Genomic DNA, 25095 nt, shown 5'->3' on the forward strand with positions numbered 1-25095 from the left:
GTAGGGGAAGTGCTTTGATTTGTAGGAACTTTCCACCTTTTGAGATGCAGTTTATCAGGAGTGTTCCACAAATCACCACTGGGTGGCAGTGTTGACTAAAACGAGAATATAAAATCAGGTTTCTTCGTTGCTGTTTTGCAATGTTTATTTAAATCCTACCAGTCTTCAAACAAAACATGTAAACAGTTAGACAAAAATGTTTATTACACCTTTTTTTCTACAGACAAAACATTTTAGATTAGAAAATATTCAATTAAAAATGACCACTATCCATCTACTTGGTCAACAAATATCACAATACACATTAAAACATTTTCATACAACAGATGCATATTAACAAAAGACTACAATAAACTAGCTCCTATGTTTAACCATAGTATTTGAAAAAAGGGAAAGTCAAGGCAGCTATTTTACAAAACAGAATTGAGGCACCAAGGGCATTTCTTATATATAGTCTAGAATATATAGGAGTCTAGAAATTATCTGTACTTAACTTACAATACAGTGATTCAGAAGTGTGTTACAGAGCGGCTTGGTGTCCAAGGGTGCACATATTTTGCGACTCGGAAAAGCGTAAGTTGCACCTTTGGTCCATTGGAAGAGTTCGAGTAGGGGGAAACCCTGTGACCCCTGTAAAAGGGTTGAGATCAGAAAAGGAGCCAGATCCCAACGTCTACCTCACAGACTTTAACACTTATTTGTGATAAGCGGTATGCTTTTTCATTGTGAAATCCACAAGGGATATAGAGCGGTCTTACAGACTTTTCAGACACTTTTTGCTCTGCTTTAGTTAATTAACCTCAATTTATAGAGCAGTAATGTAAAGAGATGACTAGGAAAAGATTGAAATATTCAAATGTACAAACTTTGAAGCAAGCAAGAGCAGCACCATCCAGTTTTTTGTCCCATTGAGAGCCTGACAGTTTTGATTGGTTTTTGCCTGATTTCCTGGAACATACTATATTAATATACAGCCTATTGTTTTGAGCCGTTATACCTTCCAGTGTTAAAGTCTGTGAGGTGTGAGAGCTCCAGCCGGACGTTGGGAGCGTCTATGAAGAGGCTCTCTTCTCCTCGTACGGGGACTCGTAGGCCTCCATGGGGGGGCAGGTGCACACGAGGTGCTGGTCGCCGTAGATGTCGTCAATCCTGGAGATGCTCGGCCAGAATTTGGTCTCTGGCCTAATGAAGGGCTGAAAAGCGAGAAGGGAAGGTTTATTGTGAGAAAAATTATAATTTAATGGGGCTTAATAAGGAATGCCGATACTACTAAGTGATTTACTTGAAGTCATTTAAAAATAGATACATTAATTCAATTGAAATCAAAAAAGAAAAAAAAGTAAATCAATCCAACTAAATGGTTGTGAAGATGGGCTGTGAAATAAAAAAGAAATGTCTTAATCTGTGCCGAGGTTTCTCTTTACCCATATTATTTAATGAATAAACAGGGGTGGTTTAATGTTTGTTTAAAGAAAAAATTAAAAAGTTCAGAACAACACCTGAATAAACCTTTAAGTTGAAAAATAATTCAACTACTATTAAAATGCTGCAGCTTTTGGAGGCTGTTAACAGAATAAAACAACCCATAGATGAAACAGTTAATTGAAGCGTTTCCAGTTGCTAAAAAAAAAAAAAAAAAAAAACATTTTCCTCTAGGTTTTAAAGCCATTGTTATATACAATCCTGACCACTAGAGGTCGACACAGTCAACAAATTATCGTCAGCACTTAAGAAAGTTGAGTGTGTAATGAAGCTGCAGGAATGAGCGCACTCACCAAGGGGAAGGCAGCGTGCTCCCTGGTGTAGGGTCTGTCCCAGTTGTTGGACGAGATGCAGGCCAGAGAGTGAGGGGCCATCTGCAAACACACAGAGCTTTCTGTCAGCTGATGGAAGGACTCTTTCACCTCAAACTAAAGAGACAAATGAAGGCCACCACAGTGTACCTTGAGCGGGTTGATGCGGGAGTCCATCCTTCCCTCCTCGATGTCTGCGATCTCCTGTCGGATACCGAGCAGCGCGTCACAGTACCGGTCCATCTCAGCCTTGTCCTCTGACTCCGTGGGCTCGATCATCAGGGTCCCAGTAACCGGCCAGGACATGGTGGGTGCATGGAAACCTGAACACCAGAACGAAATAAAACCACATTCATTCATGAAAATTCTCATGTACAATTCAAAAGGTTGCTAAACATGTATCTCAGTATTATAAAGTATAATTTAACTGTGCCTGTGGCTATGTATCTATTATGTACAATTATATTCGGCCTTATGATGGCTAAAATTGGATGACCATTTTAGTTTTCACTTCATATAGCATTGTAAATTGCATGAAATAATGAGCCGTTTTGTGAGGACCCCAGGAAGAATAGCCAATGCTCATGCTAGTGCTAATGGGGATCCCAATAAAGAGCAAATAACCAATTTCTCTTAGTTTTAATAAATCAAAGAAAGTGTATGATCCTATTTATTCAAAGGCAAAAAAAAAGTGCTTCTCCATAATTACATTTTAAATTGAGGACTGTATATAATTCAGCCTACCATAATCTTGCAGCCTCTTGGCCACGTCAACAGCTTCAATGTTGGCCGTCTTCTTGAATGGCCTCACATCTAGAATGAACTCGTGGGCTACAAAACCTGTTCAAACCCAAGAAGGAACATTTTAAAAAGTGGCATAAGATTTGTTTTTCTTTGAAAATTGATTTGCAGTGATTAGGTGAACATGCTTCTCCCAGTAGTACCTTTGCTGCCTCTGAAGAGGATCTTATAGTGTTCTTCCAGCCTCTTGGCCATGTAGTTGGCATTGAGGATGGCCACCTCTGAAGCATGAACCAGTCCTTTGGATCCCATCATCTAAACACAGAACGCAGGAGAGCTGTTAGTGTTTGTTCACATGAAGAGTTTAATTTAAAACTATAAAAACTTAAACGGGACATATTTATGTAAGGAAGAAACAATTTAAAGGTCCCCTATTATACTGTTTTTCATTAATATATTATAGGTCTCAGATATATACAAAACATGTCTCTGAAGTGTTTGGCTCCAAATACCAAACAAATCATACATTGCAGCATCCCATAATCCCCTCTGTTTCAGCCCTGTTTCAAAAGTGCTGATTCTCTGTCTTTTACTTTAGATGAAAATAAGGAGCCACGCCCCTCTGAAAGATATTTGGTTAAAAAGAACACAATGGTGCTCGAGGAGGAGTTTCAGGTGATAAGGTGTGGGGGGGGGGGGGGGGGGGGTTACCTTGGTTGGTTATTGGCTAATGGTTACACAAGCCAAAAAAACGTTATGACATCATAAAGTGGCCAAATCTGATCTGCTCATTTTCAGACAGGTTTTTATATAAATGGATCAGGACAAAAAGAGAGTGAATCTTTTCTCCTGAAACGTTCAGAATCTCTTCACACAGAGGGGACACATGTTTATGTATAAAAGACATGAAAAAGTGAATTTTGCATAATAGGTGACCTTTAAGCTATTTACATATAAATAACTGGGCGTTTGGTTTAAGCTTTTGCCAAACGAGGTCACATGATGCTGCTAAGCCTGTCGCCTCGAGGAAAACATCTCCAGCTTTCCAATTTGTTCTTGCATCCAAATATTTCTCCGCCCCCCTCTTTCAGTGTTCTTTAGCTTCATTTTTTGTATACTTCATGTCTCGTGTCCTTCTTGCTTTCTGTGATCAAACTTTGTGAAACATTTTGAGTTGTTTTGTCAAGATGGCATCTCTGGTTTCATGAGCTGACCTTGATGTAGGCCCAGGAGATGGGCAGGATGGCGCTGGAGCCCCAGGGCGCGGCGCTGATGGTGCCCAGCGAGCTCTCGTTGTTCGTTGAGTACATGGGAACCACCGGGTGGCTCGGGAGGAAGGGGGCGAGGTGGGACTTCCTGATAGAGAGGAGATGCATTTAATTAGAACAGACAGTGACAAATAAAATGTGATTCTGGTTGATGGTGATCAAAGCCTCTCATTGCTTTCACAGAATAAAACATGCAGGTTTGGGCACAAACACTGAACTGGTAGCAGAGGTGGGGACTCGAGTCACATGACTTGACTCGAGTCAGACTCGAGTCGCATATTTTTTGACTTGAGACTTGCTTGACTAACATTGATAAAAGACTTGACTTGGACTTGGTATTCATGACTTGAGACTTGACTTAAGCTTGAGACAGATGACTTGAAAGGACTTGACTGTTTAAAATTAAATATTTGCGTTTGTAGTGAGATATTACGTTTAGTTTTTTCGAAAAACGTGATTGGATGATTATAGCGCCGTGCGCGCAAACCTGGCAACCCACTAGACGGCAGGAGTGTCAGTTAACATGGCAGCGGCTAGCGTTACTCCAAAAATAGTGAAGTTTGGATTCAAGGATTATGTTGTCGATGACGCTAATAAGAAGAGAACAGTGGTATGCAGGGTCTGCAGCATAAAGATCAGTGACACGACCACCACAACATCCAACTTCATTCGTCACTACAAAAAAACCCACAGAGAAAGGTGCGTGAATGTGTTGGGTTAGCTAGGAAGCTAACGTTAAGTTTAAGCTACGTTAGACTTGGTTTCAAATCGATTAAGCATTACAAAGAGAAGACAAAACGGTAAATGAACACTAGAACCTCAAAGGGATTCATTTTGACTAACCCCGATACTGACGGGCTGTCAGGAGAGGGGGAGAGAGAGGAAAAGAGATGCCTCGTTTATTTCCCCTGTGTTATTATCAGAAGTTACTGTAAACTGTTGAATAATGTAGTTCATCTACTTTTAGTAGTTTGTTTAAATGTTTTAATTATGTTGTTTTTGTTTGTAGAAGTGCATCATTCCTTGATTTATTGTAAAATGAATCTGAACTTTTTGATCTGTTACGATGATAAACTGAAGCAATTTCTAAATTAACCCAATTAAGTGAGTTTTAAATGTCCTACTTAGTTTATAAGGAAATTATGAAGAGGAACAAATTAAATGATTTGAAAATGATATCTATGTAGGTGCTGATGCTGTTGGCGGTTCTAGTGTTAACAGAAATTTAAATTAAATATGTGTAATGGCAAATGCCATATATGATTTTCTTACCTGGAATTCTGCCTTTTTGAACAGACTTTTTGATTGAGTCCTAGCTATATTGTCTGCAGTTCTAGGGTTAATATGAATCTGATATGATTGTCATCGGTCTAAATTGGATTTCAAATGATTAACTGTGTATGTAATGAAGATCATAGTGTGGGTTAAATCCATTTTCATAACCACTGTCTTTTAACTGATTTAAATGCGGAAACTGGGCTTATTCATCAGAATTTCGTATGACTTGACTTGACTTGACTTGACCTGAGCAATGACTTGACTTGCTTGACTCTCATCACAGTGACTTGGGACTTGCTTGATACTTGTAGGTCAAGACTTGAGACTTGCTCATGACTTGCACATGTAGGACTTACTCCCACCTCTGACTGGTAGACAGTACATTTAGCACCCTAGAATAAATGTATCAAATCAAAGTATTATTTTCCACTTTATCCAGTAAATCTGGATTATAATCTAAATTCAGACTCACACTCCAATTGGCCCCATGCCAGGTCCTCCTCCACCATGAGGGATGCAGAAGGTCTTGTGGAGGTTAAGATGAGACACGTCAGAGCCATAGTCTCCAGGACGACACAGGCCCACCTGGGAAACAGAGCGTGGAAGGAAAATGAACTGTGTGCAATATGGCCAAGAAATTCTCCCATAATGTTGTACGTGTAAGTAGACATTTAGACTGATAATGTGGATGGCGGATATGTAAAAAACGTCTTAACTCAACTTTATTGACTGATACTATAGTAAGCACCTTAAATCCAATCTCTTATGGAAACATTAGTTGACAACAAATAATAATATAATAACTATTTAAACTAACTTAGGGCATACGTTTAACTTTTTTTATCTGACCCGAAATGTATTTTGATCATAATTCACTAAGCACAAAGAAGGTCAAATAAAAACGTTATCTTGTCATCTTAGATTTATCCTCATTTGATCTGAAAAAAAAGACCAGTAAGAGTAAGTAAGTGTGCATTATGCAATTCATAGGGGGCAGGTCTGCATGTCTGTCAGTGATTGGTTGAGGTGATATTAGCTTGAAAACCATAATCTGCATATTATAGATTCCAAAGGTTATCTATTTACAGCATGATAACAGATACCTATTAACCTTCATTCTATTAGCCTTTAGTTTTCACTAGTAATAGTTTACTTTCTACGAAATGTAGATTCCAAAGAACAAAATAAAATATATTTTCACATTTCCTCTCTCACCTGGGCGTTCATGTTGGCACCATCCAGGTACACCTGGCCTCCGTTATTGTGAATAAGATCACATACGTCGCTGATCTTCTCCTCAAACACACCAAAGGTGGAAGGGTAGGTGATCATCATGGCGGCCAGATTCGCCTTGTGTTTATCCACCTGGAAGAGAGGACAGGGGAAACATCGTTGGTACTTGTATTATAGTGTTGACCCGTATCAATATCTCCTGGTGGTTTATTATTTTTGCTTTAATTCAAACAGCCATGGTGATGTATAAACTATTTTTGTTATCCACAGTGAGTGAGCACTCCAATGCAGGATTGCAAAACCATAACTTGATAATTTAAAATGTAAAAACGTATCCTGACTAGTTAGTGTGACAGTTGACCCATATTGAGTTACAAAAGTATTCATATACCTACCTGTAAAAGGTATTTCAGCAATTTAGCACTACACTATTAATGCAAAGTTGGGCGACTCAAACATTACTTTTATTTTCTGTCATAGACATTTACAAATGGTGCCTCTCAAACTTGTCTTAGACTTTCTGTAATTAAAAGCCTCAACATGTTTTGATGAGATGTCACCAATGCAAACAGTCGGCTCTCACCAGAGCTGTGAGGTGTGCCATGTCGATGTTTCCATCTCTGTCCACCTCCACCACCTGGACCTTCATGCCAGCCATCTGAGCGCTCGCTGGGTTGGTGCCGTGGGCGGACTTGGGGATCAGACACACCTGAACGTGGAAAAAAAATTAAATTCATTTAGCAAGACATAAAGTTGGGACACATTTGTAGCCTGAATGCAAAGTATGCTTTTATCAGTGTATGTAAAAATAGATTTTTGATAAGTGATATTCAGGCTATGATTGCAGGATGACTCTTCAATATCAACTAACAGCAGAACAGTATTATAATGTATCTCATTAAGCGTGAATCCAAAGTATTTACAGGAAATAAATACATATTGTTGTAATACTGTAAAATGAATATTACATTTTGTACAAAAAGAGCAGGACTATTCATGGTTAAGGCTGTGTGGGAAATGTTGCAACGCTTGAATTAGCCAACACCCACCACTGACACTTATGTGTAAACTGACAGGTCAGTAATTGATTTGTATCCCTTATTATGGCAACACTTCTGGAAACTGGGGCACTTAGACCTTTGGGTTTGATAACATTGACAAATGAGTGACTGGGAACACAAGGCCGAGCATGTCACCCCAGTGTGTCGCAGTTCCCAAAGTCTTAAAACCTCCAAATATGGAATCTTGAGAGCAACTAGCCTATAGTGGGATCACAGCGTTTTCTGCCCCTTTGTTTGCTCAAACGGTTGTTACTTTGGACCTTGACCGTTTCAAGGGATCAGGCCACTATCTAAGATGTACTCACGAGGGAGCAGTTAAAAACAAAAGGCCAATTTACAGTGAAGAAAATATACTTCAGTCAGCCAGTCTTTAATCTGAGGAGTGTGTCTTATCTCTCCTTGTCCTCCAGATCCTGCCAATCAGACAGTCAGGATACTGGAGGAATTTCTGAATACTTTAAACATGTTAATCTGTGGTGTCAAAGTGACATGTTGTAATATGGGAACAATACCACTGTCGGGGACTTTGATAGGGCTTACAACCTGTGGCTCATGTACTTTTGCTCTTTATTAACCTCAGTCAGCATGATCAAAGGAACCACTGGTGATAAATCAATCTGAGATATCAGCGCTCTAACTACGGTCATAATGAAGGATATGCAAGAATAGCAATGACATAATTGCTTTATTGCTTTAGAAGTACTTAAATCTTCTGCTTTTTAGTGCAGCTCGAGTGTGCTAGAATTTGAAACTACGCAGCCGAAAAAAATCTGCCACTTCCTTCAGACTTCCTTACAGAGCCCCTCCTCCAACACACACGAACGCGCACATGACCAATGAGGGCACGAGATAAGTTTGTGCACAGATGGAAGGCTGACAGGCAGGTAGGCCATCCAGTTATTTTAGCCGGGCCGGCTAAAATGATTGGTCGTGCTTTTTACAGTACTACGGCTTCCACAGATGACATTTTTTAATGTATTTATTTATTTATTGTCAAAGCATTTAATGTATTCATTGCTATGGGGATGTTACGAGCATTCCATGGAATACAACTAAAAGGGTTTCTGAAGTGAATTACCTACCCTACTTTTAATAGAATGTTCCTGTCCCTTCAAGTTTAATGATCAGACTGATATCACTTTTATTTGCATTAACATTGAAGCTACAGCCAGCAGAGGGTTAGCTTATCTTAGCATAAAGTCTAACCACCCGGTCCAAAGGTAACACAAACTACCTGCATCTTTACAGTTTATCTGCCTAATTAACTATTTATTAATAATTTGTTTAATCTTAATGATAAACTAAGATAACCGGGTGCTTGCTTTAGTTTGCTCAAGCTTTGACAAGATGGCAAATTATTTAGTATTTACCAAAATGTGCAAGCATATACCCAACTACTTATTTGTCTTTATTTTTAACTAGTATAACTAATGTGTCATTTTCTTCAATATATTAATATGTTAGCTTATTCTGTATTATTGCAAGCCTTTGTTTTGCTGTAACAATGTAAATTTCCCCGCTGTGCGACTAATAAACGATTTATAATTCTGGATTTCTGATTCATTTCTAGGTAGATAGATATTTTGTAAATTGCTGTGGGACGCTGAATATGGCTTTGCTTGTAATGTTAATTTGTATCAATTGCTTGTAGTGCAGATCATCTGGACATTGAAGCTTAATTAAATCAACTTTGTTATAAGGTAGCAGAATTATATAAAAGCCTCCAGTGCCAATATATCCTAATTAACCTACACACAACACTTATTTATTCTGACCGTTTTATAGTATGAGTGCAGTCCACTCAGGCAGCACACTTACACTTCTTGAACGCTCCCCCTTTGAGTTCAGGTAGGCTTTTATGGCAGCCAGCCCAGCATATTCTCCCTGAGCGCCACTGGAAGACAAGGAAACACACCATGGTTATGTACTACACACCTTCACATACATGCACAGTTCAAAGAGCAGTCTACAGACATTACCAAAAGGGGAGAAACCGATGGGATGTAAAGCCGTTTGATAATTCTCCAGGCCAATGTAGCATGGTGTGTTGTTCATAAACCCTCTGCTGCTGATAAAGTGCTGATAGCATTTGACTACTGGATACTGACTAAAGTCTGAAACCAGCTCCAAAGTCTTAGACAGAGAATAACTCAAGGTTTCTCAATTCCAATAAGATCTCATTTTCACTTTCCTGCCCTTAGGGAGACTTTCTGAAAATGTTATATCACTCTTTGTCAAGGAATGGATGTAGAAATATTTGAAAATATTGCGACTAATGTGTAAATTATGCATTCAAATACTATAACCCATTGTACAAATACTATAAGTTATAAGTCCCAAGACTTGTTATAGTTCAAAATACAGTCTGATCGAGTAATTCTCATCACTTCAGGGGTTATATTTTTATGGAAGGGGAAAATGTACACTTTTAACAGGAAATGCCTTAAATGTGTTAAAGGGATAAGTGTGGTTCACTAAGGTCCATGGTAGGTGTATTATCTTAAGTAGATGACGCACAGCCCCCATTGAAAGAACCAGACAAGAGTATGGGCACGGTAGCAAAGCAAAGTACTTATTTTAGCCACCTTAAGAGAACCCTAAACCTACGGGGAACTAAGGCTGGTATAATCAATGTATGGTCTCACCAAGGCAACCAACTTTTGCGTGACTTTCATGATTCTTAACCAAGCGTTTATACACCAAAGTCCCACAATAAAAACAAACAACAAATACTGTGTCATCTGTTGTAAACATGTGTTTTGCCAATGGAGTCTGGTGGCTTAAAAGAGAGCACATGGATTATAACAGCGTCAGTTCCCCGTAGGAAAGGGCTGTCCAAAGGAAAGGTCGATCAGTGAAAACATTCTTAATCGAGCCAACAATTAAACCGATACTGATTTATTAAGTGGCAATAATACATTTTACTGCTGCCCCTTTCCATCCAACCAACATCTACTGTAGATCATACACTGAAGTGGGGTTTTATTAGGTACTCAATTAAAGTCAAAATATCTGAACCATCCCTTTAAATTATGTAGCTTAAAGGTTTCTTGAGAACTGCCCGTTTACTTTTGTAAGCTACAAGCAGAGACACTAATAGACATCAGGGACTAATGCTTGATGAGTTGGTGTTGTTGATACTTGTATTTGCATAGTTGTGCTGCAAATGTTTGGTCATACATACCTGTTTGGCTGGAAGGAGATGTTGTCGTATCCTGTCACCTCACAGAGGTCCCTCTCCAGCTGTTTGAAGAGCTTCTGATAGCCTTCAGCCTGATCCAGAGGCACGAAGGGGTGGAGGTTGGCAAACTCCCTCCAGGTGATGGGCTAAAGAAGAGAGAGGACAGCAGTGAGCGGGGGGCACGCCCTTCCTAAAACAACTTTATGATAAGCCTGAAGGAGGAAGGCCATGAGAAATGACTTTGGGAAACACCAAATACCTCATGTTAGTTTTTAAGATATCTACGTGACATTATGTGACTTCTATAACTCACCATGAGCTCTGAAGAGCTGTTGAGCTTCATGGTGCAGGACCCCTGAAGAATAAAAACAACATTAAACACCACATAACCTTATAATATACATGCATGTAAAACTGAATATTTTGTCTGACATCAGGCAGTACTAACCAGTGGGATCATACTGTGCACCAGGGAGATGTCCTTGTTCTCCAGACGCTTCATGTATCTCACAATGTTGGTCTCAGAGTGATAACTGTGGACAAGATTAACCAGAAGGAGAATTAACTGAGAACATTTTATTTCCAACAGTTGGTATGTCACTTAATAATTGCAAAATTGACAGAAGTAACCTGCAAGGAAAGTGCATTAATAGGAAGTTTGACTAGCTTTATTCAAGGATGTTACAGTCATTATGTCAAGGACTTAACACATTAGAAACTGTTGCCAGTCCGCATGTATTGCGTATGGCTAAAAACCCATTTCTACTACAGATTGAACTTGCTTAAAACACACTCATGTTTTCTTCAAATATTCAATTATCTTGAAGGATTTGGCATAAAGACTTAGACCGGCTGCATGTTTATTACAGGCAGTAGGGGCATGACTTTTGTTTGAAAATGTAAATGTTTTTATTATAACATCATATACTTGTTTTAGTATGCAACAAGTACAGGAGGTTGTCATTAATGCGATAAGTATGAAAAGAGCTCTATATTTCTGTCTGTTATCTAATGTGGTGATTTGGTGTAGAGTGCAGCTGTGTTCGAAGCAGACAATCAAATGGAAATGATGATTATGAGACCATCATGTCATAAAGACATACATGCAGTTTGTTATCATTGACATAGTGTTATATTATGTGCTATGGGGGTTCAATTTAACCGAGAATACCAACCTGTTAAAGACCTGGTGCGTCAGATACTTGCTCGTTCTCTTGAAAGGACTTCCCAAGATCCCCTTCACCCGCTCACCCATCTTCTCAGCAATCAGCTCCTGAAAGATTGAAGCAGGTGGTTTTAAATGTTAAAGCTATTAACAGCAATCCCTATTCAACCTCAAGCAAGAACTCATTGAACTGTAATTAAAACGGCAACTATTAAAGAGATAAATAAGTGGATAACGTACAGCTGAAGATTCACAGCCAAAGACCCAGAGCAAGTCGTCCAAGTCCCTCTCGGTCACCGTCTCATCCAGAGAGACCCCCACCTGTTAAAGAGAACCATTTTAACAGCATGCTTAATTTAATCAACCACTGCCTAAAGTCTTATGATATATTTTAAATAAATTAGGTAATTGTGGGAAAGTGGATTATAAACATTGAGTTTTACCAACTTTTCACAAAAACTAAATGTTTTCTATGTTGTTATAGAGGTTCCTGGTTTTCAATTTGCCAGCTGTTTTTTTCTTTTTGTGTATGAGCTTGTTGCAGGTATGGATGTTGTTGTTGGTTTTTTCTCTTTTGGTTGCATCATCACTTTTTGGGGGAGGTTTCATGTAGTTGTATTAATGTGTGGCACTGCACTTCGGTGCTACAGCTACTGCAAAACATTGCTTATAAATACTATCGAAAAAAATGTCCACCCAGTAAAAAAAAGTGCACGCGGTTTCAAGGTTGTTCTCACCACTCCATCAGTGAAGACTCTCAGGTTTATCTCCCTCTGCGCAGCTCTCTCAAAGATGTCTTTGGCTGCAACACTGCAGGTAATCTTTAGAGTGTCGAAGAACATTTCGCTGTGCAGCCGGTGTCCCGCTCTCTTCAGACCTGAAACAAAGAGTGAGGGTAAACAGTTACACATGTGCATTTTTTGGATGCATAAATACCAGGATAAATGTGTGTTTATCTATTATTTATATGTTCCTTATTATTGGTCTATCATTGTATAATTTATCCACCAAGTGTCTGATCTGTGAAAATGATGCATCTCGCCACAAATTAATAACTTACAGTTACAAGAATGGCACTATACTTTCGGTAGGAAATGATCCTGGTGCTTCATCAATAAAAGCTTGATTTTAATCACAAAAAATATATAATGTACCTTCAGCTAGGATCAGAGCAGCGTTGTGTGTCCTCTCAGCAATGTGTTTGAGTCCCTGAGGACCGTGATACACTGCGAACATCGCAGCCATGTTGGCCAGCAGAGCCTAAAGTCACAGGTTAAACGTCAGGGATGAAAATGTTATTTCAAAGAAAAAAGCACAAAGTTTCAAATAAAACAAAACCCACAGTCTCCCATAATGTCTGTTCCAAAACACTTATTACTCACTTTTTTTTAATCTTTATGTTCAATAATAAGAGCAAGTCCAAATGTGAGTGTGGTCCTACCTGTGCAGTGCAGATGTTGCTGGTTGCTTTGTCTCTGCGAATGTGCTGCTCTCTGGTCTGCAAAGCAAGCCGGTACACCTCTTTACCAGCCGCATCCCTGTAAATTAAATAGGTTTTTTCCCAAAGTAAGATATTAAGGTTCCTCCTCAAGTTTTATTGTCTGTACAATAATCGTCCCACTATAAAATGTATATTTTGATGGAAGAGTGTCTTTCCTCACCTAGTGACTCCAACCATTCTGCCGGGCATCATCCGGATCAGGCTGTCTTTAACAGCGAAGAAGGCAGCGTGGGGGCCCCCGTAGCAGAGAGGAACTCCAAACCTCTGGGAGCTTCCAAGTGCGATATCAACACCAAACTCCCCGGGGGGGCGCAGGACGCAGAGGGCCAACAGATCAGTGGCACAGCATGCAAGAGCCTGCACAGGGAGAGGACCAGGTTACAACCAAGTCAATTAATATAGTTTCATATACACAGAGAATAGCACTTTTTGTGAAGGAATGGTCACACCAAATCTTTCTTAGTGGTATCAACACATCCCACTTTTCTATTCAAGTTGCAGAAAGCCAGTTCTTTGGTGTAAAAAAACACTACAGTGTCTTCAGATAAAACTTTAGGCAGTGCTGCCGACAAAATGGAATCTAGGACGTGCAATGTCGTGCATTACTTTACTTCCTTGTTACAGCTTAAGAATGAAGCGACACAGAAAGTTTCTTCGAGTGTGTGCTTCTCTTTTGGAATAAAAATAATCACCAACTTGCTGAGTAGCCTGAAATCAGATCCATAATGTTTTACAAAATGTTTGAGGCAAAAGCTCTCTTACCCCTCCCTTGTGCGCCCTGTCCACTAGTTCTGTGAAGTCTTCTACCCTGCCATCAGTGTCTGGATACTGGAAGAGCACACCGCTAATATCCTTCCCACTGAAGTCCATTTCATGGGGCAGCTTCAGGACGGTTTTCACCCCGATGTAGCTGAAAGATGAAAGTGAAAACTTAGAGGGGTGCTAAGAAATATGCATATACATAGTGGTAGAACAGGGGCACCTCAAAAGAGAAAGCTATCTGGAATAGCCTTTCTGTTTTCATACAAGAATAAATTCATGTTTCCTGTTTACCCAAATTGATTTATTTATGTAGAGCTCATACATTTTGTTCATGTGTAATACGTACTTGGCTCTGGTCTGCACCACTGCAATGGTCTGTGGATGGCAGCGTGGGTCAATGTAGAAGGTTCTTCTTTTGTTCTGTCTGTTAATATTAAAAACACAATTTACTCGTCAGACATGTTTATTAATAAAAAATGCATGCATTAGCTGAGCTTCTTGGCAAAGAGTTGGTGTTCAGCTTGTTTATACCTGTGGCACAGCTGCATTGCCTCAGCTGCAGCCGTTCCCTCGTCCAACAGGGATGCGTTGGCAACGGGCATGCCTGTGATGTCACAGATCATGGTCTGGTAGTTGAGGAGCGACTCCAGGCGACCTTGAGCAACTTCTGGTTGGTAGGGTGTGTACTGAGTCACCCTGAGGACAAGAGAGGCACAATAAAACAACAAAGGGAGTCTGGGTACGAAGACAAACGCAGAAAGTTGGTGGTATTCAATCACCCGAAACGGGAAGATTTTGGAAAAACCTTGAGCAAGGATGGCTGATTTGAATTTGTGCAAAAGAAAATTGTGTTAAGCAGAAAATAATGACATCATTAGAGATCATGTGATTCACCATGCTTCCTATTATGGCACATGACTCTGCAGCACTCCAATTAGGCTTTAAATGAGTAACCAAACCTTAGGAATAAACATGAATAGTTGTCACTAAGTGGAAACAAGCTCCCTGCCCTTTCAAATATCCATAGTGTTCTGCTAAGAGAGCGTCGAAGATCTTCACTCACCAGCCTGAATTCTCCAGGAGATTCCTCTGGATGGGTGGCGGTACGGTGCAGCTGTAGTAGCCCATGCCGATGTAGGACCTCCATATTTTGTTCTGTGAAGCGATCTTCTGTAGAGTGTCCAGAATCTCATTCTCACCTGTAAAAAATGCAATTTGTCATTTGAATACACTATTTGGCTTTACATCTCTGATTTATTGGACAACATAGGTCAATTTAATTTAAAAAGTATATTTCCTACTGCTCATTAGATAGCCATAAAAGGACATACCAATATTGGATTACTTGGGATTTTTGTCTTGTTTTCCAGGGTATTCCAGGCGCATTTCGTCAAATCCACCATATTAAACAAAACCAAACATTCCTTTGTGATTCCTCTTTCTATCTAATATATTATAGGTTTCTAGACATAAAGATGTCAACCTCCAACTAGATATATAGTTTCAACATATCACCAGAAAAGAAACCTAACAATAAAAACATACGAAGAGATAACAATGTGCATTCAAGAAATTTTTATCGAGTACACCCATGGTTTCTTTCCCAGTGGCCAGTTATTTATCTTCATTCCCCGGTGCTGTGAGGAAGCTCGGCAAATGCACAACCAGCCTCTGAGATTCCTCTGGCCTTCCTGGCTGCTTAGCAACTCCAAGGAATGGACAATACCGCCGTCTGAACCGAGAGCCCTAACTACTCCCGTTTTAGGAGGAAAGAAAGACACCTTTGAGCCTTTGCTGGTGGTGAGAGGGACTGTAGCCATTATGCAAGTCAATATTTACAGCTTCTTCCTAACAATATTGCACAATCCAAAATAATGATAAACCATTATCTACAGGTTCAGGGGGAGTGTGGATTTTGTGTTTGTGAGTTTCAGCATAGAGGACTGCTTTCCCATGATCCCAGAGTTCTACAGGGCAGCAAAAAAGCCTGAACATCCAGGAGGACTATTGTTGGGGAGAGAATCCCTCGCTGGCTTTGCAAACTGAAGCCCTCCAAAGCTGAACAAGCAGAAAACCAGCTCTGCCTCCACTATGTTCCTTCAGTACGGCTTGTTGTATTATGAAAGTATTATGTATGAGGGGATATAGAGAGTAGGTGAGGATTTTTAACTTCTGTACTTTCACAACAACAGTTTCTAAACGTGTACTTTTGGTGTAAAGCTGACAAATGATCTCTATTGTCAAATCAATGCGGCAAGTGTATGGATGCAGTCCTGCAAGTATGTCATGTCAGCATTTATTTGTTGTGGACTATCACACAAAAGGTTACATTAGATAGAATATGTAAAAAGGCAATTTTACATAGCCGGAAAAATGAATATATACAATTGATCAACTGAAAAATCTATCTAAAAAATGTGTTTTACAATTAATAATGCAAAGTTGCTTAAAATTGTGTTTGTTTCAAATAAACCGTGATTATAAAGCAAATACATTTAGTTCGGTATAATAAGGGCAGAGTTTGTCTTCCATATTAGTAGTAGTCTCAGGTAAACCAATATAAATGGAACAACATTCATTACATAGCACATCAATTTGTTTGTTTTGAATGTGATATATGTGGGATATCATGAGAAATACTGAGAGGTTGATTTCATCCGTACAGACAATCTCTATATTATTTTCTATTGCACAACTACACACAATGACAGCGCCAGTTCAGCAAATTAACATAAGCCTCCCTCAAAGGAGGAATCTATCCCCTTTTGGAAATGCATAATAGTCACGTAGTCATTCATAATGTATTCAGCTTCCACAAAGGCTCTCAACTACCAGAAGCTAATTTTATATGCTACTAGAGCTAATTTACTTCTCATTAAAAATCACTGCTGAACATCTTCAAAAGTCCCCTGTGATAGAACCGCCTCGTTCTCAGTTTCTAGCTTGTATTCTTAAAAAGGGGAAATAACGAAACTCGGTTTACTGGGAAAAGACTGTGTATCCAGGGCTAACACATTATTGCATACGAGAAAAAGAAAGAAAAAAACCCACATCCAGGCGAATCCTTATGCAAAAGTCACCTTATTAGGAACCCCCTCGGCTGTGATGTAATGTGAACGCTATAACCAGATTGAACTGGACTTGGGACCGGAGCTTCAAGGCTAAACTTTACACTCCAGTTGCCATCCTATGAGCATCGGCTTCCCAACAGGAGATTGGTGCCGCTCGCCGAGTTTCGCAAAAACAACTCCAAATATGTTCAAAGGAAGACTTAACAGGGACGAGCGCTCCACGGCACACAATAGAAGTGCAGCCTACATTCCTGCCACTCACTTGGCTTCACCAAACTGCCCGTTTTATGTGGAAAAACCTCCCCATGCAAAACAGATGTAGACACACTGTTTTTACATGCATTTAGATGATATGAAGCATTTTAAATCGGGTTTGGCACAAATGCGTCGAGGTTTAACCAGCAGCCTTTCGCCGTTATGATGACAGAGATACATAATACATACATTCAAATGAAGGTAAACTTACAGATTGGATCATCCATTTTCATAGTCCGTTTGATACGGATGGAAGATGGAACTGTGTTTTCGATCAACTGGGTGATCGACTGCGAGAAAAACATGATATAATCAATAAAAACGCGCAAAACATGGCTATGAAAACAGAATTATATCAATACAATGCACAAAGAAAATGCTTTAACATTAGAATGTTGTTTTAATGAAAATGAAATCGTGTTTTTGTGCCAGATTTCGGGATGAATGTGTAGCCCAAATCTTACCTCGAGTCCCAGAGCATCCAGCATTTCTCTCTTCTCCCTCTCACCTGGACCAATATGCCTCTCTGCAAAGTCATCATGCCTGGGTAAGAGTCTCTCGATCTGCCTGGAGGAGACGGCCGCAGAGGTCCTCAGACCCCGGGCTGCTGTCGGGAGGCATGCCTTGCTGTTTGGGACCCTGCACCGAAGTTTCCAAACCACGCGGCTCTTGTCACTCAGATGCCTGCACGGTGCGCTGGGATTCACCGACTTGGCTAAGAAGATCCCCCAGGACTTGGCGCAGCTCTGCATCTTTAAATCACTTCGCAAGACAAGTGTGCAGAAACTGGTGGAGCCTTTTCTTTACCCCCACAGAGACGGATGCGAAGCCTGCAGGAGACACTGCCAACTCCCAGTTCAAACTGGAGAGTTTATAACACTGCACAGTTGCACAAGAGCGGACCAATCAGAGCGCAGACGCTGCGTGACGCAGTGACGAGCCCCGGTTAAACAGCTGCTAAACTTTCTCACGTGCCCACTGAGCAAGAGAGGGGAATGTTGTATGACTCCACAGATATTTCAGGAGAAAGTTGCAATTTCAAAGTCCAACCTGAGCCTTCGCAGACTTTAGTCTTCGTCAAGGTGTGCTCAGTGATAATATGTGAGGGCAAGAGTCTGCAAGTATATGAGAGACCTCCAGAGGGCTCCTTATTTACATAAAACTACCCAAAAATACATATTGACTGCAAGTAAGCAGCTCTGAATTCAGGTTTGACAATTCACAAAGCATCTTGGATTAAAGGTGGGGTAGGTAATTTTCAGTGGCGGCTGGTGGAAAATATTTTAGGTGGGGCTGTGGAAATGGTGATCAAACAATACTAGGGGGGTCCGGTGGGATGCTCCCCCGGTAATTTTTTTTGAGAAAAGACCCCCTAAATTATGACTTCTGGTGATGTTATAGGGGGGGGGGGGGAGGACAATTTGAGGCTTAAAAATATGAGCAGACTGATCAATACCTCCATAACTTCAGTGTGGTTAGCTATGAATCTTCCAAAACTTCCAAATGTCCTAGACATAGTTTCTACAGCATAAACTGTGCTAACAAGCTGAGATTCCACAGATTCTAGAAATATAAGTATCATCACTGAGCGATCAGAACTCGCGACAGGGGAAGCAAATACAGACATCACACGACGTAGCTTTAGGTAGCAAAACACGGAGATATGCTCACCTTTTGCAGAATAACAATTCTGATCAAAAACGAGAAAAATGCAGCTGAAGGTTAATCCAATGTGTCTGTCACTTTGAAAAAAATGATTGATGATCCATAATATTTTTATGTCAAAAACTGAGTTTTCAAGAGCCGCGTTCACACCGGAGTACTTTCACCGTACTTTTCGCGTTTTAGTTCCGTGAGTCGCGTTCACACCAAAAATCGTACTTAATCTCGGGTACTTTTACCCCCATTTTTAGAGCCAACTCAGAGAGCGTACTTTTCTGTGGGTGAAAAGTTCTCCAAAAGTGCCCCAGTGCTGATTGGCTGGGCGAATTGCAAACCACGCCCGTACAACTCTGAAAATGTTGTGTAGAGCCGCCATTGTTTTTCCTCGCTACAAAAACACAACGCTCCGTGCGTTGTGTTTGTTTTTGAAAGCAGTTATGGCAAGCATCAAGAAATGATGAGGAGGTGTCGGCGCTTCTGGAGATCTACGCAGAGGACGCGACCCAGGGAATGCACTGAAGCCAGTTCAGTAGCTTTCACTCGACCTGGGAATGTGCACAGCCCCACGGCACACCGGCTAAAAATAAAGAAACTCGGGCAGGACTACAAACGGCGGATTCAGTGGCCAACGATGACGACCACGACGAAGGTAAAATCAACTACATGCACTGGGGTTTTAATCTGCACAATAATGGTCTCAGATGTACTTTTATTTGCTCAGTAGATCAAGCTAGCCATGCTAGCCATAATAGGCTAACACCGGCCCCGAGCACACAGTACACACACACTGTAACTTTGTCTTGAAAGAACGTTACGCATCGAACTGATGTTCACAATCATGTTTATTTCATAATATTCATCATATTTTATGTTTAACTTGCCTCAACAACATTAAACAAAGTTCAAGCATACATGAAGCACTCTTCAAAAAGGAACAATCCTCCGTGTTTGAACCTCTTAAATCGCTGCATAGCCGATTTATTTGGACTGGATTATCCCAGAGGGTCTAAACATTCTTTATAACACAGTTTCAGATTTGTGAAACCTTAATTCTATTTGTGAAAATACAAAAAACACATTCCTAGTATGTTGTAAAACTACATGGCGACTAAACTTGTATATTGTATATTGCTTATTTTCCCCTCTTAGGAAAGCGGACACGGGATGCGAATTTCTTTGACACCGCCCAGGCGTTGGAGGACCGGCGTGCCGTGGTGAATGAGTCGCTGCGTGGAGATCAGATGGTGCTGTTCACCAAGGCCCAGGAAACGGAGGACAAGATGCTCACCTCGATGGAGCGCCAGGCAGAAGTGTTCAAGCAGCAGATGGAGCGCCAGCAGCACCAGGATGAAGTGTGGGCGCTGCGCCATGAGGAAGCGTCGGCGCAGCGGCAGGATGAGCGACAAACTGCATTTAATAACAGTTTATTTGGTATAGTTTTTGTAAATACTGACACACGACACACAACGTTGCACTAAGGTGTGCATGCTGCTGAGAATATCCCTACACCTGGGACAGTTTATTTTATATTGTTATTACTGTTATGACTTTATTTTATATATAATGTTTACTGACATGTACAACTGACACTTTATTTACATTTAAAATTGTTCTATTTAATGTTATGTCTTGAGAGTGCAATAAAGAAAACCGACATGGCGATTAAGCTTATTTCTCCTGACACTTTATCTTTTGTGACCTGTGTAGCATCCTATACATCACATGTAAGTGATTATTCTGATACCATCATGTTTCATCGGTTATAAACTGGCAAAGCTTTATTTGTCATTTATTTATCATCAATGTTGCAACCTTGTGGGGGAATGGCAGGGGCACATACACAAATATGATAATTTATATCATTTTAAATATTATTTGACCTAAACTTTTAATTCCCCCCCATTTCACACAACACAACATGGAGTCCACTATGGGCCAAAACTAACATGTATGTTTGCATAGTGTTTATGGCAGACGGATGCAGTGGGTCTCAGGAAGATATATAATAAAGGTGGGTTTGCTGCTGAGACTCCCTACAGCTGGGAGTTTATTTTATATTGTTATTACTGTTATTATATAGTACAACTGACACTTTATTTTATATTGACAATGTTTACTGACATGTACAACTGACACTTTAGTTACATTTAAAATATTTCTATTTAATGTTATGTCTTGAGAGTGCAATAAAGAAAACCGACATGGCGATTAAACAGATCCTGTATCAGTTTTTCTTCTTCTCTTGTTTTGTAGCGGGTTGCAAACAACTTTAAGGTGCTTACCGCCACCTACTGTACTTGTAATCTTCCCTCAGGGAAAAGTACTCCGGTGTGAACGCGATCTGTACTAAGTACCCTGGGGTTAAAAGCGCCAGGGCTCTTAGTGCCGGAACTAAGTACAGGAAAGTACTTGGTGTGAACGCGGCTATTAGCTACTAATGGTAGCTTCCAGAGTGTATGACAGCTTCCTGTTTTGTCTCCTTGGATACGAGTCCAAACAACTCACAGACTGCACCGGGCGCTCACGTAGGAGCCCTGTGACCATCAGATTTGACGACGCTGATTGGCTGAAATTATGTTTCGGCGGCGTGGTTTAAAGATAGCAACAGTTGGCTTCTGCTGCACTTGCTGCACTCTCGTCTGGGCGCTGTGCATAGCGCCCAGACGAGAGGGAGTAATGATACACGGGCAAGGCCAGGCAGGAAACATGTGACTTATCAGTAACTTTAGACATCGTAACACAATTTTAAACGAGATTTTATTGTAGATTATACATTTTACTGATACCAATTATATAATATTTACCTTGTTCATTAAAAATAAAAATAAAAAATATATTTTTTAAATATATATATTTTTATCTTTTTTATTTATTTATTTTTTAATGTGGGAAGAGGGGGGGCGGCGCCCCTAGCGCCCCTATGGGCCGGCCGCCACTGGTAATTTTGGAGAAACCAGCTCGAGATCGCTAGAATTTGAAAATACACAGCCGGAAAAAATCTGCCACTTCCTTACAGAGCCCCTCCTCCAACACACACGAACACGCACATGACCAATGAGGGCACGAGATAAGTTTGTGCACAGATGGAAGGCTGACAGGCAGGTAGGCCATCCAGTTATTTTAGCCGGGCTGGCTAAAATGATTGGTCGTACTTTTTACAGTACTACGGCTTCCACAGATGACATTTTTTTATGGATTTTTTGTCAAAGCACTTAAGATATTTATTGCTATCGGGATGTTAAGAGCATTCCATGGAATATAACAAAAAGTGTATCTCGAGCCGGTTTCTCAAACTTACCTACCCCACCTTTAACCCAGTGTAACCCAGGAGGAAAAATACTAATAAAAAAAATCATAAATTCAAAAATTATTGATTTGAAAATAATATGCTACTGTACAGTACAAGTACGTCTGGGTCTCTGTGTTTCATTCAAGCTCGGCTCTGTGTGTGTGTGTGGAACGAGCCATTTTGTGTGCGTGCGCGAGCCAGAGAGAGAGAGAGAGCGCGCACCGGTACCGGAGATCGTTGTTGTTAGCTTCTGGTGCTAGCGAGCTACGCTAACGGATATAAAGAGCTTTTTCAACAACAAGGTGGAAGAGAGTCCTCTCCTGTCAGACTGAGAGGCTCAGTGAGCTAAAGGACTCTCTCATTGTTTAGATAGTTAACTTTAGTCTAAGTTATTAAAGTAACCTGTGTACACAGTGTTCAGCTATGAGTTGCTTAAGAATATGTGTGTGCTTAATTACACTGGTTCCTCTTTAATAGCAGTCTGCATAACAGGAAGCTAGAAATATGAGAAGTTAAGCATCCCTATCTTTAGTAGCAGACTGCATAACAGGAAGCTAGAAATATGAAGAGATAAAATATCACTATTGGGACACAGCGGGTCAACTATTGTGACACAGCGGGTCAACTATTGGACACAGCGGGTCAAACATCGGTTATGTGCAATTTGAATACGACTCCCAGCAGCGCCAGCCATCTCCTTGTAAGGAGATGGCGCGAACCAGACGGAGTCAACGGCTGCTGACTCATTGCCAGAGATGGGGTCGTTACTAAAAAAAAGTAATATATTACATATTACATATTACTTTAAAAAAAAATAATATATTACACCACTTCGTTACTCTCTACATAAAGTAACTCGTTACTTTACTCGTTACTTTACTCGTTACTTTACTCGCAGGGCCGGCCCGCCCCTCCCTACAGGCAGATCACGCAGACTGCTAAAGTTTCAAATGTTCTCTTTAGTTCAGTTTCCAATGTTCTCTTTAGTTCAGTTTCCATTGTCGCATAAGACTGATCCAGATAGCCTCTGACTATGGCTGTCCTCTGTCTCCTGCTATCTGTATTCTGCACAGTATATCTCTGAACGATGCATGGTGATTCCACTGTGCAAATGGGCAACATTACCTCTACTATGAAGGATGCTACCAGCCTGTCCATCTCTGCTTTGGTTACCGGTCCTCCAAATTCTAATTTGTGCTGCTTCGGAGTCGGCGGCAGCGCACTCACAACATCCTCACTCTGGGTTCGGGGGTCCTTAGCTATTAGCTTCACCTTAGCATGTGTTCTTTGCAGGTGTTTGTTGAGGTTTGACGTGGTGTTTACAGCAGTGGATAACAGCTTCTGGCCTGGACACAGTTTGCACCTCACCGTCATATTCCCGTCTATTCTTCGGACGAACTCAAAATAATGGGCATACCTCCACCCCTCGAAAGTTATCGCTGTCTCAGCCATGTTTATGCAGCACTGCACGTGGAGATGTGGACGCGCAAGTCGCGCAGATTACGTACATATAAACCTGCGGCGGAAACCCCTCTTGTCTGTCAGTGTGATTATGACTGATTTTATAAAAGTAACGAAGTAACGCGTGTCGGGGCAATGTTAGTAACTGTAGTGTGATTACTGAATTATAAAAGTAACGCGTTACACTACTCCGTTACCGACAAAAGTAATATTATTACAGTAACGCGTTACACCCAACTCTGCTCATTGCCTAGGGCCCGCCCAGGAGTGATGCCACCAATTAGAAATATGAAGGGAGGAGCAACCGACACAACTCCTCCCACAGAATCTGTATGTAAACTGCCCCAAGATTCATGTTCGGGGCTCTCTTCTGACTGACTGTCCTGATACGTATATCACACGGTAGTAAGACCAGAGCCCGAAGTACTTCGTATTATTGTACTGTTGCTTTTACCATTAAATCAGTTTATTGTTAACCTCATATCTTGGTGTCTGAGTCCTTCTTCTTATAGCAGACCACTCATCAACGAACGGCGCGGAGCAGGCTCGAACCTTCAACCACTCCAAAGGGTGGTGCTCCAACAATCTGGTGACCCCGACGTGATGAGTAGGGTCTCGTAGAAGGAACACCGGCAGCCAACCAGTGGACGAAAAAATCCAAGGGAGACACCTCGAATACCACTGACAACTAAAACCCGGGTGATCTAAATAAAAGGTAAACAGATACCTGTTGTTATCAAAATCTGTGATTGGATATACCACAACATTTTAGAGTTGTCAGCGGCATTTTCAGTGTTATAGTCATATGGTAAAAAATACAGTACTAGTCTGTTTAGTATAATAGAAGTGAAGAACGAGGTTGTAAGAAGAGGGTGAAAGGCCCCGTAGGCCTAATAGGGCCATACGGCTGACTAGTTGTAAGGTTCATGGTTTCTTAGCGAGAAATCCATCGGAACTAGATAAAGAATAACACTTTCCAGTCTCAAAAAGGAGCTGCAGTTGTGTTATATGTATACAAATAACTAGTCTGTTTAGTATAATAGAAGTGAAGAACGAGGTTGTAAGAAGACAGTGAAAGGCCCCGTAGGTCTAATAGGGCCATACGGCTAACTCGTTGAAAAGTTCATGTTTTTTTTAAAGGGAACTCCATGGGAACTAGATAAAGAATAACACTTTCCAGTCTCAAGAAGGAGCTGCAGTTGTGTTATATGTGGGGTATTACAAGAGGAGAAACGCAACTTTCAAAATCAATTTGAAACGACCGGATCTCGCAAACTCTTGTTGTGGGTTAATCTAGACGGCTAAACGTGACGATAAAGAGATTCTGTAGACTTGGGTTCCGACTCCTTGCTAAAAGCCACATCGCCGAAAGGG

At 40.7% G+C, this 25095-nt stretch overlaps 1 protein-coding gene across 2 annotated transcripts; it reads right to left on the minus strand.

Annotated features, from left to right (window-relative positions):
• Positions 1-162: 162 nt before the first annotated feature.
• On the minus strand, positions 163-18552 carry gldc (glycine dehydrogenase (decarboxylating)). Of its 2 annotated transcripts, XR_004554961.1 has the most exons (26): positions 17774-18061; positions 17521-17599; positions 15047-15182; positions 14515-14679; positions 14330-14407; positions 13984-14131; positions 13382-13578; positions 13162-13258; positions 12875-12980; positions 12458-12597; positions 11961-12041; positions 11731-11828; positions 11004-11088; positions 10869-10910; positions 10559-10701; positions 9193-9268; positions 6897-7022; positions 6296-6445; positions 5553-5665; positions 3749-3890; positions 2738-2849; positions 2538-2633; positions 1944-2116; positions 1776-1856; positions 998-1193; positions 163-630 (listed from the first exon to the last, which is right to left on the minus strand). XR_004554961.1 is itself a non-coding variant. In XM_034118199.1 (25 exons), the coding sequence occupies exons 1-25, from the start codon at positions 18059-18061 to the stop codon at positions 1053-1055; spliced, it is 3093 nt and encodes a 1030-aa protein (XP_033974090.1). In that variant the 5' UTR covers positions 18062-18552; the 3' UTR covers positions 163-1052. The 2 variants fall into 2 exon arrangements, 1 of the variants encoding a protein (XP_033974090.1); XM_034118199.1 differs by having other exon boundaries at positions 163-1193; positions 17774-18552.
• Between the last annotated feature and the right edge of the window lie 6543 nt (positions 18553-25095).

This window comes from Trematomus bernacchii, unplaced genomic scaffold, assembly GCF_902827165.1.
Source record: "Trematomus bernacchii unplaced genomic scaffold, fTreBer1.1, whole genome shotgun sequence".
Classification (NCBI taxonomy): domain Eukaryota; kingdom Metazoa; phylum Chordata; class Actinopteri; order Perciformes; family Nototheniidae; genus Trematomus; species Trematomus bernacchii.